At 45.0% G+C, this 15,807-nt stretch overlaps 1 protein-coding gene across 2 annotated transcripts in view; it reads right to left on the reverse strand.

Annotated features, from left to right (window-relative positions):
- Positions 1-800: 800 nt before the first annotated feature.
- The window catches only part of CEP192 (centrosomal protein 192), a 203,644-nt gene continuing 188,637 nt past the window's right edge, over positions 801-15,807 (reverse strand). Inside the window, exons 45-48 of one of the 2 annotated variants that reach the window (XM_073678986.1) lie at positions 11,004-11,119; positions 10,616-10,739; positions 3,683-3,741; positions 801-1,497 (exon numbers count right to left, since the gene is read on the reverse strand). In XM_073678986.1, coding sequence (XP_073535087.1) covers positions 1,365-1,497; positions 3,683-3,741; positions 10,616-10,739; positions 11,004-11,119 — 432 coding nt within the window. In that variant the 3' untranslated portion in view covers positions 801-1,364. The remainder of the gene's footprint in view (positions 1,498-3,682; positions 3,742-10,615; positions 10,740-11,003; positions 11,120-15,807) is intronic. The other variant, XM_073678985.1, reaches the window with a different exon arrangement.

Below are 15,807 nucleotides of genomic sequence, written 5' to 3' on the forward strand. Positions count from 1 at the left end.
TGTTTTACCTCACAGAAATAGGACAGCATGGGATCACATTTGCTTGTCTGTATACACTCTTTTGTTACCTCCCCAGTCCAGAAGATGTGGTATGTGCAGCCTATGTCCCTGTACCGTCAGACACAGCCATTACACAAGACATAGCAGGGACACATTTATAAGATCTCAAAGCATGAACCCCTTTAATGCTTCTGTCACTGTCCGGTGGCTTGCCTGCTCCAAACTGAGATTTCATCTTTATTATGCATTTCTGGAATTAGACAAGAGCTGAAGCAGAGACACCAGCTCATCTTCACTTCCTATATTCCATCTCCAAGTTTCTATAGACATATTACACTTGATTTACACATACAGTGGACAGCAGGTTAGACATAATGGAGACCGCTAATGGTCCACACTTTGGAGTTATTTTTTAGCTGGAAACATCACTTTGCGTAGATTGTGAAACCTCATGGCAGTGTCCGCTCTCCTCCTGTACCAGTCGGTGACACGTTTTTGTTCAAATTATAGTACTTGATGTTTGCTATGTATACCCCTTTTTTTACATGTAAAGCGCCATGGAATTAATGGTGCAATAATAATAAATAATAAAGTACTTTACCAATGCAATGACTAAAATGTTATCAAATGTGCCAAAGAATATAGGAACCACTGCGTCTATTTAAGCAGCTAAAAACAGCAAGAATGAAAATGTGCGATATAGAAAAGACACAGTTTATTTTGTGAAAATAAATAAATACAGAAATACACCCTATTTGAAACAAAGGGATTTTTTTTTTAACAAGCAATATAAAAATACACAAGGATTTACAGTCATTTAAATTGTGAATTCAATTCCTTGGGGAGGAAAAAAAATGAAAAGGCATATTTAGCTCATCTCCGCATTGAAATTTTCATACAGAAAAACGTGGCAAGCCATTAACACATTCAACAAATTATATTGTTTTGCTCCTTTTAAATAGGATATTTATACATCGCAAGGTGCAAATTCGGTCTGGGCATAGAGATATCCAAGTAAAAAGATCACTGCGCAATCCAGCAGGCACAAAAGATTTTGCTCGTCATCCAAAAAAAGTAACCACTGTCAGGAATACTGTCAGGAATACCGTTCACATAATGTGTTGGTGATTTACAAACGGCAGTGCTAGAATATTTCTGCTACTGAACGGTATCAAAAGCTGTTTGTTAAGAAAACTAAATGTTTGAAACATGACAATGTGGAGCTTGGACTAATCAAAACACAGCAATACCATTCATCAACCAACAACCGGACAGAAAATGTAAAGAATTAGTGTGCAGCCCTTTGACATTATAAATGTTCCATAGCAGCATAGTAGTGTTTCACACCATAGACCATCCATGTTTTACTTAGTCAGGGCTTCACCAACAAGTTGAATAGAGATATCTCCGGCGTCTGTCTGAACAACAAGGTGGCCTTCGAATTTGCCAGCGGCTGTAGGCTTGAATTTCACCGGCAGGTTGATATAATGGTGGGCTCTATAAAAATGAATAAAGTAGTTAAATCTAAAATACAGTTTAATGGTTATATAATGTACAGTATCCACAACAGATATTTACTTAAAAAAAACTTCAGTTAGCTCATCAAAAAATATATTTCACTTCAACACTTTCTCTTGCATGAGACCATTTCTTCATTATTTAGCTGCATGTACAAATTTTATACAAAACCTGCAAAAAGGTATAGAATGTTCTGACAAAAAGTGCAGTATATTGAAAAACAGCTTCACGATACTACTAACCCAACACCGCACAAAAAAAGTAATGTGCCCTTAGATTGAAAGTACAGATTATAACCTGTACTGGTAACAGATCCACATTATGGAGCAGGTGACGGATGAGAAACCTCAGATACTTTAATAAACCACATGAGGGTCATTATCAGACCTTGCATGCAGATCCATGTCAACTCAAGCTCTGACGGGATCTAGTGATGGGAAATGTAAAACTAATGAATATTCCTGTATGATAGCAATGTCATCATTCATAGACTACTGCGTCATTGATAAAATCCTAGCCTGGTCAGGGATTAGTTTGTATGTAAAGTTGTATTCCCATCTATAGATTAAGTATTTATTACAGGTGACAGCATTTAAGGATGATTCAGACCAATTTTCTCTTATGGCCTCTATACACATTAGACTAAGGTTGGCAGATACCGACATGTACGGCAAGTGGTCTAATGTGTATGGGGGTGTTGGGTGACTGATGGTCTGGAGAGACCATGTCCGATTTGCACTGCCGATCACATGGACAACCCGGAGATAAGTCGCTGACCGAAATGTCAGCCAGCGGCTGTCTCAGAGAACACAAGAGCGCTCCTGTGTATGGGAGAATCGGTTGTTGCTCAGCCAACAGCCATCTAATGTGTATAGTCAGCTTTAGCTAGCAGGTTTATTCCCATCTCATATATATAGACTTTGTCACTTTTAATTAAAAACTTTAATAGTTAGTTTATGGGGGTAATTTGTCTTTGTAATTTAAAAGGAATGTAGCAGCTATTTGGTAATAATTACAAACAGACAGTGATACATAGTTCTTTTTGTCATGTGTTTTTATTTTGTGTGTATAGTTTTTTTTTTTAATATTCTATTTAGCATTTAGACACATTTTACAATAGCTACATGCACTATTGGCAGCAATAGACAGATTCTAACTCACTGTCATCTATAGGATAGCTTTCTAGGCATATTCTGTGACATGTCAAAATGTCTGGTTTTCTCGGTCATTGTAATTCAGCCTGTGATAACAATGAGGTCACTACAGAACAGGAAGAGTATCCTACTAAAATACGTCTCCTTTTGTAAAAAATGAAGTGCGCAGGATCTGGCCGCGACGACTGCACATCACAGGGCACTATGACGTGCAGGGGAGGGGGGAAACAATTACCACAGTAGGTGGGGATTTCTTCCCAGACCCTGCTGCCTTCTCCCTTGCACACTTATTGCCTGAGTATCCCAGCACAATACTGTAATGCAAACGTGAAACTTGTATGATGCGTTTAATAGTTTCAGTAGTGGATAAACAAGCAATAAAACAAAAAAGGAGATTGATGAATCGGTGCTGGGTAGGAAACCTCTTTCTTTCTTTGTTCCTTCTGGTTTTCGATACAAAATCCTTGACAAAAACCATTTGGTTGAAATATTGGATTATTATCAGTCATTCCTTCACTACAAACAATTAAAGCACATTCAAGCTTCATACAAGCTGCAAATTCTTCACGAGTATTAGTAAAATCCAATGTTACATGCCTACAAACACCACCAATCATCATCACCAATAGGATCAGTCATGTTGGGACAACTTCTTTCAAAAATTACGAGTAATTTCTTCCCTGCAGCACCTTCGAGCTTTAAAGCCAGATGCAGGTAGCAGGCCTCTTCATCACAGAATCAACATATTGTAGATCAATCACTTATCACTGAGATCATGATTAGATCCTGTGCTGTAACGCAAACTACATTACATAAATGACAGAAGAAATCCGCTATCTGCAGAGCACAGGAGAAAGCTCAAACACTGGATGCATTATCCTTATGTGAAGCAAAAATATCTCGAGTCACAGAAGGAAGCAATTCAGGTTTTGAAAAGGTCCCGGTGATGTCTGATCTTTATTAATTACATTTATTAGGATCACACTTACAGTAAGAACAAACTGACTTACCTAAGGGAATACTTCGAATGCTTCATGTGAAATGGCTCTTTTGGACTTACAAATCTCAGCTGGAAGTTAACACAAGACGTTTTTCTTTTAAACACACGCCCATGCTGATTATTATGCTTAGTAAACATTTCATGCAGATGTCATGCAGAATAAAATCACATTATAGCCCTAACAATTGAAAAAATATTAAACTGTACTCGGACACACCTTTCCTGCTAATGTAGGGTGCCTGAGATGAGACTGTTTGCAGGTGTACATCGTCTGATCCAGCAATCTCTAGAACATGTACAAGCGCTAAATATAGAGGGATTTTTGGTACTTACCTTAAAATCTCTTTCTTGGAGCCTTCATTGGGTTACACAGGTAACTATGGGTGTGTGCTGCTGTCGCTAGGAGGCTGACACTATGCTAGAAAAAAAGGGTTAGCTCCTCCTCCGCAGTACGCACCCACCGACTGGCGCGAAGCTCGTCAGTTTGAGGAAAAGCAGTAGGAGAAGTGTGTCAGTATGACATGGTAAAGGTAAAAGAACTAAGCGTGCGCCTATAGGCTGGCACAGTTAAGGCACCTGGAAACAGACATAGATATAGGCACATAGGGAGGGTGCTGTGTCCCCCAATGAAGGCTCCAAGAAAGAGATTTTACGGTGAGTACCAAAAATCCCTCTTTCTTTATCGCTTCATTGGGAGACACAGGTAACTATGGGACGTCCAAAAGCAGTCCCAAAAGGGGGTGGAACAGAATTCCACGCTTATTGGGTTGGCGATCACCGCCTGCAGGACCTTTCTACCTAGTCCTGCGTCCGCCGAGGCGTAGGTGTGAACCTTATAGAATTTGGTAAACGTATGGAGGGACGACCAGGTAGCTACCTTGCAAACCTGCATGGCCGAGGCTTGGTGTCGGGCTGCTCCTACTGCCCGGGAAGAGTGGGCCCTTACGTCTTGAGGGGGTTTTCTTCCTTATTAAGTAAGCTTCCAGGATCCTCGAGCGGATCCATCGAGAGATCATGATTTGGAAGCAGGTAGCCGTTTGCGGCAGCCTTCAGGGACAATGAATAGGGAGTCAGAGCGCCTGAAGGAAGCTGATCTTGTGAGGTAGCAACGCAACGCCCTGACCAAGTCCAGGCTGTGCATGGTCTTTTCAAGAGGATGTGTGGGTGAGGGGCAAAAGGACGGTAGGACGATGTCCTCGTTTAGGTGGAAGGCGGAGACCACCTTGGGTAAGAATGACAGTATTGGTCTAAGAACCACCTTGTCCTGGTGAATGATGAGGAACGGGGCGCGACAGGAGAGAGCTGCCAGCTCAGAGACTCTCCTAATGGATGTGATGGCTATTAGTAATGCGACTTTCCCGGGAAGGAAGGATGTGGTGATTTGTTGGATAGGTTCAAAGGGGGGGGGTGCCTGGAGGGCTCCTAACACTAGATTGAGGTGCCAGGGATCTACTGAGTAGCGGTATGGTGGGGCTAGGTGGGCCACCCCTTGTAGGAATGTTTTGACTTCAGGTTTAGCTGCTAGGTTACGTTGAAACAGTATTGAGAAGGCGGAGACCTGACCCTTGAGAGTGCTGCGGGATAGACCGATGCGGAATCCTGCTTGGAGAAAGGCCAGGATGGTAGGCAGTGAGAAAGACATGGGGGCTAACTGTCTGTCTTCGCAGTATCTGAAGAAGACTTTTCAGGTCCGATAATAGATGCAAGATGAGGCGGGTTTTCTTGCTGATGGTTTGTATGACCTGAGGGGAGAAGCCCGCTTGTTTCAGCACCATGCTAATGACCATACCATTAAATTGAGATAACGAGAATTCGGTTGGCAGATTGGCCTTGAGAAATGAGATCTGAGCGTTCTGGAAGCTTCCAGGGGGCGTCTGACAGTAGATTGACGAGTTACACATACCAGGCTCTCCTGGGCCAGTCTGGGGCCATGAGGAGGGCCGAAACCCTTTCCAGCTTGATCTTCTTGATAATCCTGGGGATCAGTGGAAGGGGTGGGAAGAGGTAAGGTTGGCAGAACTGAGCCCACGGAATGACTAGGGCATCGCAAGCGATCGCTTGAGGGTCTCGGGACCTGGCTACGAAGTGAGGGACCTTGTGATTCGCCCATGACATCATTAGATCGACGTCGGGGGTGCCCCACTTTTGACAGATTTGGTTGAACACTTCTGGGTGTAGAGACCACTCGCCTGAGGATAGGTTCTATCGGCTTAGGAAGTCTGCGGCCCAGCATTCTACCCCTGGTATGTGGACTGCTGATATTGCGGGCACATGGCGTACGGCCCAGAGGAGGATCCGTGAGACTTCTGAGTGGACGGACCTGCTTCGGGTGCCGCCCTGATTTATGTACGCCACGGCCGTGGCGTTGTCGGACTGGATCTGGACTGGTTGACCTGCAAGAAGGTTCTGCCAATGCCGGAGAGAGAGGTAGATGGCCCTAATTTCCAGCAGGTTGATGGGAAGGGACGTCTCTTCGACATTCCAGCGCCCCTGAACAGTATGATGATGGAAGACCACTCCCCATCAGAGGAGGCTGGCATATGTCGTGACTACTCGGCAACTGAGGGGAAGGATCTCCCCTGGCAGATTGAAGGTGAGAGGGTCCACCAAGTCAGGGATTGTCTGACGCGTGGAGGTAGTAGAATGGGACGATCTAGGGAGGATGTTTTCCTGTCCCATGCTGAGAGAAGGGCTAACTGGAGTGGGTGGGTATGAAACTGGCCAAATGGAATGGCTTCCATGGCCGTGACCATTTTCCCCAGGACTCGTATGCAGAGTCGCAGAGGCAGAGCTGAGTGTTAACGCACAGATGTTTCTTCTGAGATCCGTGATCTTGTTCTCTGGGAGTAGAATCTTGGCCCGGGAGGTGTCGAACACCATGCCTAGGAAGGTCAGGTGCTGGCAAGAGGTGAGGGAGGACTTGTCCCTGTTCACGATCCAGCCGAGCCGAGAGAGAGTATCGAGGGTGATCTTTAGGCTGTGATATCAGTCTTTGTAGGACGGCCCCTTAATCAATAGGTCGTCCAAGTAGGGAATGAAGAGGATTCCCTTGAAGTGGAGGATGGCCATGACAGTAGCCATCACCTTGGTGAATACCCTGGGAGCCGAGGCTAACCCGAACGGAAGGGCTGAGAACTGGTAGTGATTGATTTGGGTCGCAAACCAAAGGAATCTCTGATGAGACTGGCAAGTAGGGATGTGGAGGTAGGCATCTTGGATGTCAACTAAGGAAAGGAACTCTTCGGGTTCCATGGAAGAGATCACCGGAGAGATTCCATCCTGAAATGACTGAGTCGAACCTGGTGGTTTAGGAGCTTGGAGGTCCAAGATCGGGTGGAACGATCCATCCTTCTTTGGGACTACGAATAGGTTGGAATAGAAACCCATGAAGCGCTGTTTTGAGGATATGGGGATAATGACTCCTGATGCCAGGAGAGAATTGAAGGCCTCGAAAAAACCTGAAAAGTGGGCCTCGTCCCTTGGAGAACTGGACAAGAAAAAATGGTTGTGCAGAAGGGTGGAGAATTCTATTTTGTATCCTGTGGAGACTCGCTCTCTGACCCAGGCGTCGTCGACTGCCGCTAGCCAGGCATCCTGGAAGAGGAAGAGATGGCCGCTCACCCTTGGAGGAGTCCCAGGTGAGTGTGGCAAGTCATGTGGAGGAGAATTTGTTGGGTCGGGGTCGTGAGGTCTTGTTAGTGGGACCCTGTCTGCGCCAGGCCGGGGCGGGTTTGGAAGAAGGCTTTCTTCTTCCTCTGTGTTGGATGACGGTCCTGTAGGTCTGGAGCCTGGGGGAAGCAAAGGGGCAAAATTGGGGGGTCAGTCTGGGGTTGAACAGACGTTTGGGCTTAGGCTGGGGGAGGGAGGTGCTTTTTTTTCCCCCTTTGCGTCGGAGATGAGCTGATCTAGTTTAGTCCCGAACAGGCGAGAGCCTTGAAAGGGGAAATTGGTGAGGGATTTTTTGGACTGAGGGTCAGTGTTCCAGGCCTTGAGCCACAGGATCCTGGGTATGGCTACGGTATTACTGCTGACCCGGGCTGAGCAGTTGGCTGCGTCTAGGGAAGCAGTTAAGAGGTACTTTCCAGCGTGCGCAATTTGGTCAGCTAGATCCGCCATATCTTCTGTGGGGGCTGAAGCGTTAAGGCCCTGGTGCAGGGTCTTTGCCCAGGCGGAAATGGATTTGGCTACCCAGGCGGAGGCGAAGACAGAACAAAGGGAAGCCCTTGAGAACTCGTATGCCGACTTAGCTAGTGATTCCACCTGCATGTCTGCGCTATCCTTAAGGGTTGACCCGTCGGGTTGCGATAGAATGGTCTTGGAGGAGAGGCGAGATACTGGAGGGTCGACGGAAGGGGACTCGGACCACCGATTGACTAGTTCAGGGATGAAGGGAAATAGGATGTCAAGCTGCTGCTTTCCTGGGAAGAGCTTGTCAGGATGCTCCCAGCTGTCAATCATGTCCTGCCTTTTGGGTCTATGGTCTGTGTCGGATTCTGAGTCAGACTCCGGAATGGAGCCGGGTGATTCCTCCAGGGGAGATAGGGCTGAGGGCAGCATGGGGGACGCGGGTGATGACGGGGACCTGAAGGAAGGGGGAGAGAGAGTCTGCTTCCTCGGCCTGACCAGTGTTCTGTTCGTGTGAGCACGGTGGCTGGGTGCCTGTGTGTCGTGTTGAGCCCCGCTCGCAGAGGTGGAAGCTGCAGTTGATGCGGGCAAACGCTCCATGACTTGGACCAGGGATTGTGAAACTTTGTGGTGAGGTCTGACAAGGAGTGAGAAAAGGCAATGGCCCACTCCGGAGGGGGGAGTTGGTTGCTTTCCTGGGCTGCGGGGGACTCCTGATCTGAAGACATGGTGTAAGGGCTGCAGGCTGGACAGAAAGCAGAGGCCTGGCCTGTGGACCACTTCTTAGTACACAGGACGCAGGCGTAGTGTACTATGTTAGAGTACTATGTTGGGAGAGGGACGGAAGAGGGGCTGCCAGGGCCTGATCATATAGCTGGTGGATACTGCAGAAGGAGGCTAATGCTGTAAGATATACAGCCCGGACAGAGCCTACCCGGTCAGATGAGAGGGTCCCATCAGGTATAACGACTTTCCCCGGTGAAGTTGGTGCTCTTCAGCGGGTTAGCTGTGTCCAGCCGGTCAGCAGATGTGCGGCTTAGTCCAGCAGCGCAGGCAATGACTGGGAGGCAGGGAATTAGGGTACTAAACTTGCTCAAAAAGGGGTGTTACCTTACAGGGAGATATTACGTTTGTAAGGTACACCCCCTGGCCTTTTTCCCCTCCCTCATGGTTGCCCTGACTTCTTGTGGACAAAGGAAGGGGTGTGGTTACAGCCGTTATGCTGGTGAGGTGGGCGGGATTAAGGCTGAACCCGCACGGGGGAATGCCTGATGGCGTTGCGCTGCGGGGGAGCACTGCTATAGGCCGGCGTGTGCATGATTCTGAGCTCGGCCGTATGTGAGGGACGTGTCTCAGTGTAGGCCGCAAGCCGGGAACTAAATTTTGCGGGCACGGTCGTGACCGCGAGGAGTGAGGGGGCCCTTTGGGGTGCCTGCATCAGGGTGCATCGCCGCGATCTGAGATGCGGGGTGCCAGACATCTAGCAGCTACAGGAGGTGAGGTGCCAAGGTGCTGCCGCGGTGTTGGTGGAGCCACGGTACCAGAGGGGCAGGTGGTCCCTTTGCGGTGCCTGCGTCTGGGAGTGCTGCCGCGATCTGAGATGTGGGGGACCGGACGACTAGTCGCTGTGGGAGGTGAGGTGCCCTGATGCTGCCGCAGCGTTGGTGGAGGGGAGCCATGGTACCCGAGTCTGTGGTCCTCTCTGGGTCTTCTCACAGTCTTCTCACTTCGGTGGACGTCGTCCGGAGCCCCGGTGGTAGGGTGGGGGTGGGTTGTCGCTGGATGGCGTCCATCCGCACGGTCTCAGTACTGGACTGTGCAGAAGACGGGATCAACCCCTGTGAAGGGAAAAGGCCACAAGTGGCCCCATCTTCCTCCCAGCCCGCTCCGAGGAGAGGGCTGGGATATGAGGCAGGATTGATCTTCTCCTGGACCTCCTGAGCACCGATGGGTGACAGGGGGGGGGGGGGGGGGTCCTGCCTCGCAGGGTGAGAGTTGGCGATGTGGGTGACACCACATTGCTCTCTCTGGCACACCTATGCGGGAAAACAGGGTGAGATTTTTCACCCTGCTACCCTGGGAAGAAAGAATCTGAAAAAGAAAAGCGAAAAGATTAATAAACTACAACAGGGTACCTGAAAAAGAAAAAATGGATCTGGGGTGAGATCCAGGTCCGCCTCCTACTGACACTACGCGCCAGTCAGTGGGTGCGTACTGCGGAGGAGGAGCTAACCCTTTTTTTCTAGCATAGTGTCAGCCTCCTAGCGACAGTAGCACACGCCCATAGTTACCTGTGTCCCCCAATGATGCGATAAAGAAAATAAGTTACATATATGAAAAAAAAAAAAAAAAGGAGTTCTCTTAGACTTGTTTTCACTGGCACAGAGTTCCCTGACTCAAACTCAATATCCTTATAAGTCATACATGAAGCTTGTGTGTTGGGGTCCTTACTCTGACAGCGAAATACAGATATGTGAAACCAGCCTCAAAAAGGCCTATTTAATTGATAGAGGTTCAAATTTATTTTTTACCAGGCATAGCCACCAGTGTGAATTATCTCCTGCGCTTGTGTTAAGTGACTGTCACACAACAAGATAACATAAATCAATTTTAATACAAGTTTAAGGACACAAGAATGAAAACTAAAAAAGTAAACTATTGGACAAAAATAAGAAGGAAAAAGCAAATCACAATTGTGAAATTACTTATATTTGTAGATTTGAAATTGGTGTCCGTGACTGCTGAAGAAATGTACTCTAAAAAGGTTTTACATTTTTTTGGCTATCTGATCTAATATAAGGAAAAGTACAACACTTACTGAATACGTTGCAAAAGAATTGTTTCTTAAATTTACTTTCAGTGTGCTGGATTCCCCAACAAGTGTAGAAGGAAAGGTATACAAATCCTCAGATGCAAAAACTCCCCGAACCGCCTCATCTTGCCTAGTACATATAATAAAGAAAAGTGCATATGAATGTATGATAATGCATTGGCTTGTTAATCAAAATAGCCACTTATAACAGACAAGAAATATAATTCAAATTGCTTTATTTATGGGTCTTGTGCTGACGTGTTACACTAGTAACTATATGGAGAGAGCCCAGGAATGCATGAAGCTGGTTGATCATGTACATTATGTAATGTACATTAGTAACCTATACTTGAATTACAGAACACTCTTCATAACGAAAGACATTTTTACATACGGCGGTTTTAGAGTAGATGCCTCAGAGCCAGATCTCTTCCTTGGCTTTACTTTATCTTCCATCTTCGCTAAGGTTTCAGATGAAATTTTTGCCCACTCGCTTTGATCTTTGATGCCCTTAGTTGAAAAAAATACACAAATTATTCAAGGTCTTGAATGTGCAATTAAGAATGCAAGGTGCATATATGTTATAACAATTACTCTACCCTTCAAGGCTTAGTTTCCATGATGAGCTTTTGGTGCGATTTTGATGCACCAGTTTCCTAATTTACCGTATTTTTCGGATTATAAAATGCACTTTTTTTTCTACTAAATTTGTGAGAAAAAGGTGGCTGCCCCCCAAGTAAGCTACTGTTAAAACGAATTATAAGATCACCATTTTTATTAAAAAATGTTTTTTTTCCTATTTTAGATCCCAAAATTTGGGGTACGTCTCAATCTGCAAAATACGGTAAATAATAGATGCAGAAATTCTGCAGCGTCAAAAACTCACCAAAAGCTCATAGTGGATACGTAGCCTAATACTGTACTTAATTTTCTATCAAATACTTTATATTGATAAAAAAAAATAAAAAAATTTGGCACTTGTGTTGACTAAACTTTCTATTATTTTTTTGTGCGATAGATAGGGATTTTCACATTTTTGAACTACGTTACAACATATTTTCCCTTTCACTGGAGCGGTCAAAACAGTCTCAGTTACAGGTAGGGTTGGCTGCCTCCTCTTCACTTATTTGGGCAAAAAAATCAGAGACCAAAATTTTTAGACATATTTCTCGTGTCTTTATACAGGCCACATGCCCCAATCTAAATAACTAGCTCATGGGATACCGCTAGAGGCCTTCATGAAAAATTAGGACTGCTGCTGCATCCTACACTGTGCCAGCTGCTAAAAAAATGAATATTCACTGCTCCCCAAGCCCATGGGTTGTAGTGAATAGTCATGGTCTTTAATAGCTGGCACACAGACCGCAGAGCGGCAGCAGGAGCCGGGCTGTGGCTATAGTGTGCGCGCTATTAAGGAGAGTGAATTGTCACTGCTCCCCACGCACACAGTCCCGGCGTGGGGAGCAGTGACTATTCCGGCAGAGTATCTCAGTGTGAGGCGCATGGCAGTTATGTCATGTGCGGCTCACAGTGAGATCAGTGTCGGGAGTAGAGCAGGACGCAGCGCTGGAGAAGAGAGCAGGTAAGTATAATAGTTTATTTTTTTGTGTAGCGTGATGGGGATCAGGACTGCCATACATACCAGGAAGGAAGAGGTATGATGGGTGCCATACATACCAGGAAGGAAGAGGTATGATGGGTGCCATACATACTAGGAAGGAAGAGGTATGATGGGTGCCATACATACTAGGAAGGAAGAGGTATGATGGGGGCTATGCATAACCAGGATGAAGGGAGCAATACATACCAGGAAGAGGGATGAGGGGGGCCATGCATATCAGGATGGGGATGAGGGCAACGTATAATAGGAAGGAAGGGGCAATATATACCAGGATGGGGAATATTAATAGAATTGGGGGACATTACGCCTATACCAGTGTCAGCAGAAGACCCCCCTCCCCCTTGACAGGGCATCATGACCACATTTTTTGCTTACATTTTTTTTCATCCTCTAAAACCTAGGTGCGTCTTATGGTCCGGTGCGTCTTATAGTCCGAAAAATATGGTATGTACACTTCGCTTGCATTTATATGCACCCGTACCCTGATTTTGTCTATGTATACATATTTGAATAACTCCTGCTTTTGTGTACAGCAGCCACCTTCTGTGGAGCGTAGTATATAGAGGTAGGAACTGTATTTAGGTGTGTATCCATTAAAGGATCTGCATACATAAGTACATTGAGACCTATGGCTCAGATTCCTTTAGATCGGCGTTTGGTACGTTAGTCTTAATGAGGGGCATGCAAAAATAAAATGAGAAATTCATTAACAGGTGCACATCATTAATGAATTTGGTGCATCATCTTAGTGGTGTGTTCCTTGTCAGAAACATTACTCCATTCATGGACTGCAATATTTCCAGCTTAATTGTATTTCACCACCTTCAATGAATTCCACTGGTTGGTGTAATCACACCCAGTCTCCTCTCAAGGTCTGAAACTAGTGGAAAACACCCCCCAAAAATTATAATAAAAAACAAAACAAAACCCACAAACACATTTTTGTCTATGCTCTGCAAAAATGTTGTGACTTTTAAAAGAGATTAATGCCACTTTTCTGTCAAACGCTTTGATGAATCTTTCCCATAGTCACCTCTGCATGTTGAATGTAGTTGTGCAAATAACTAAAAGGAAAGCAGCATGGACAATTTGATATAAGGGGTGCACGCCTCTATGGACTTGATCCAACAGTCACTAACTACCAATAAATGTGAAGTGTGAGGCAGCACATCCAGTAAATTAACCTTTTTACTCAAGCTCACTGGAGCAGAAAAGTCGCATGGGCTAATAAAAGGATAATTTCACTGGATGTGCTACCTCACACTTGATATTCATTAGTTGCTCAAATAGGCGTCTTAGGCTACCGTACATGTCTGTCTCTGGTTTCTTGCTGTTTATGGCAGAAACTATTTTAGTATAAAATTGCTAGATTAATTGATTTGATAGTAAGATAACAAAAATATCACATGCAAAAATAATTGTTGTGTTAAATGCATGTGGTCTGGTCTAAGGTTGTGCTATTCAAAAAAACACAAAATAACATTTTTACATTTCTCTAAGCAACTGTTAAACCATATTCTTTTTCTGTACACGGAAAGTGATAAATATTTCATGGATGTTGAATTTTGACCCCACCACTTTCACACTGGATTATCCTAGTTAAAAAATATGCGCCCTTCTATAAAATGCTATATAATGGCCAAGAAATGCTCACACAAATTCTAAAAGGTTTGGTCTACAACAGTGACTGGTTTCTGATTCGCTTTTGCAGAGGGATAGTTGAATTCTTCATTTATAGAGTACTTGTTTATATGTATTGTACATTAGCTGTTACTCCACTGCCTAGCTGAGAAATCAAGATGGAAGTGTGTGTGTTGTGTGTATCACAACTATAATTTAATGTCCCCATTACATTAAGTTCATGATGGGGAATCAGCTGGAGATTTATTGCTTTTAGAAATTCTACTCCTGGCTTTTTTTCCCTTCTGTGGTCACACTTCTTTGCATGGACTTCTGATATGTCAAATGTACTAGGACAGACCAGGACTAAGTTTTTCTTTATCTCGCTATATAGTACACTAGCTGTACTACCCGGCTTCGCCCGGGTTAATAACTGCTGTTAGCAAAATAGAATTTAACAAAAATTTATTCTCCACACAAAAACCACAAAACAAATAGATAGAAAGTTCATTGGCTCTTGAGGAAGCAGTTCTTGTTCTCTTGTCTGCAAGCCTCGCTTCCCTCTCCTCAGAAAGTTCATTGGCCCTTGAGGAAGCCGCTCTTGTTTTCATGTCTGCAAGCCTCGCTTCCCTCTCCTCAGAAAGTTCATTGGCCCTTGAGGAAGCAGCTCTTGTTTTCATGTCTGCAAGCCTCGCTTCCCTCTGCTCAGAAAGTTCATTGGCTCTTGAGGAAGCAGCTGCTGTTCTCATGTGAATCAGCCTTGTTTCTCGGTCTTCACATTTTTCATTGGCCCATAATGCAGCTTTTCTTTTCGCATCAGCTGACATTCATGCAATGAAATTCCTTTTCTTATGAGGCATTATTGTGGTAAAAATAGTCTGTAACTGGCAGTTTCTATATCCTCTCACATAGAAGTAATGTGACGGACATCAGCCTTTCCACCAACACACCCTAACTGACATCTTATTACCTTACACAAGCTCTGTTATACTGAGAATGTCCATTGTTGCCTATATTAACCAATCACAGCTCAGATTAATTAACTGTAGCAAAATAGAAGCTGAGCTGTGATTGGTTGCTATTGGCAGCCTGATAAATCTTTGTGAGATGAGTTTTGTGTGTGCTGAGGGTGGTATAGGTGTTCAAGCACGTGGTAGTGTGTGGCGCATTTTGTGTGTGTTCATATCCCCGTGTGTGGTGAGTATGAGTATCCCATGTCGGGGCCCCACCTTAGCAACTGTACGGTATATACTCTTAGGCGCCATCGCTCTCATTCTTTAATTCTCACTTGTTCACATGTGGCAGCTGTCAATTTGCCTCCAACACTTTTCCTTTCACTTTTTCCCCATTATGTAGATAGCGACAAAATTGTTTGGTGAATTGGAACATGCGGGATTAAAATTTCGCCTCACAACATAGCCTATGACGCTCCCGGGGTCCAGACGTGTGACTGTGCAAAATTTTGTGGCTGTAGCTGTGCCAATCCCGGACACACACACACACACATTGTGGAAGAAAACAATGAACATTTACCTTTTTTTCACAAAACTGCTACTTTAACCTCAAATTTTTAATTTTCACAAGGGCAGCCAGAAAAAATGGACCCCAAAATGTGTTGTGCAATTTCTCCTGAGCACGCTGATACCCCATATGTGGTGCAAAGCCACTGTTTGGGCGCACGGCATGGCTTGGAAGGTAAGTAGCGCCATTTGACTTTTGGAATGGAAATTTGACTGGAATCGATAGCGGACGCCATGTTGCATTTGGAGAGCCCCTGAGGTGCCTAAACAGAGGAAACCCCCAACAAGTGACCCCATTTTGGAAACTAGACCCCTCAAGGAACTTATCTAGATGTGTGGTGAGCACCTTGAACCCCCAGGGGCTTCACAGAATTTTATAATGTTGAAGTGTGAAAATAAAAAAACACATTTTTAACACAAAACTGCTACTTTAGCCT

The sequence above is a fragment of the Phyllobates terribilis genome, unplaced genomic scaffold (assembly GCF_046119375.1).
Source record: "Phyllobates terribilis strain yellow unplaced genomic scaffold, ASM4611937v1 Scaffold_4__5_contigs__length_816908805, whole genome shotgun sequence".
In the NCBI taxonomy this organism is placed as follows: Eukaryota; Metazoa; Chordata; class Amphibia; order Anura; family Dendrobatidae; genus Phyllobates; species Phyllobates terribilis.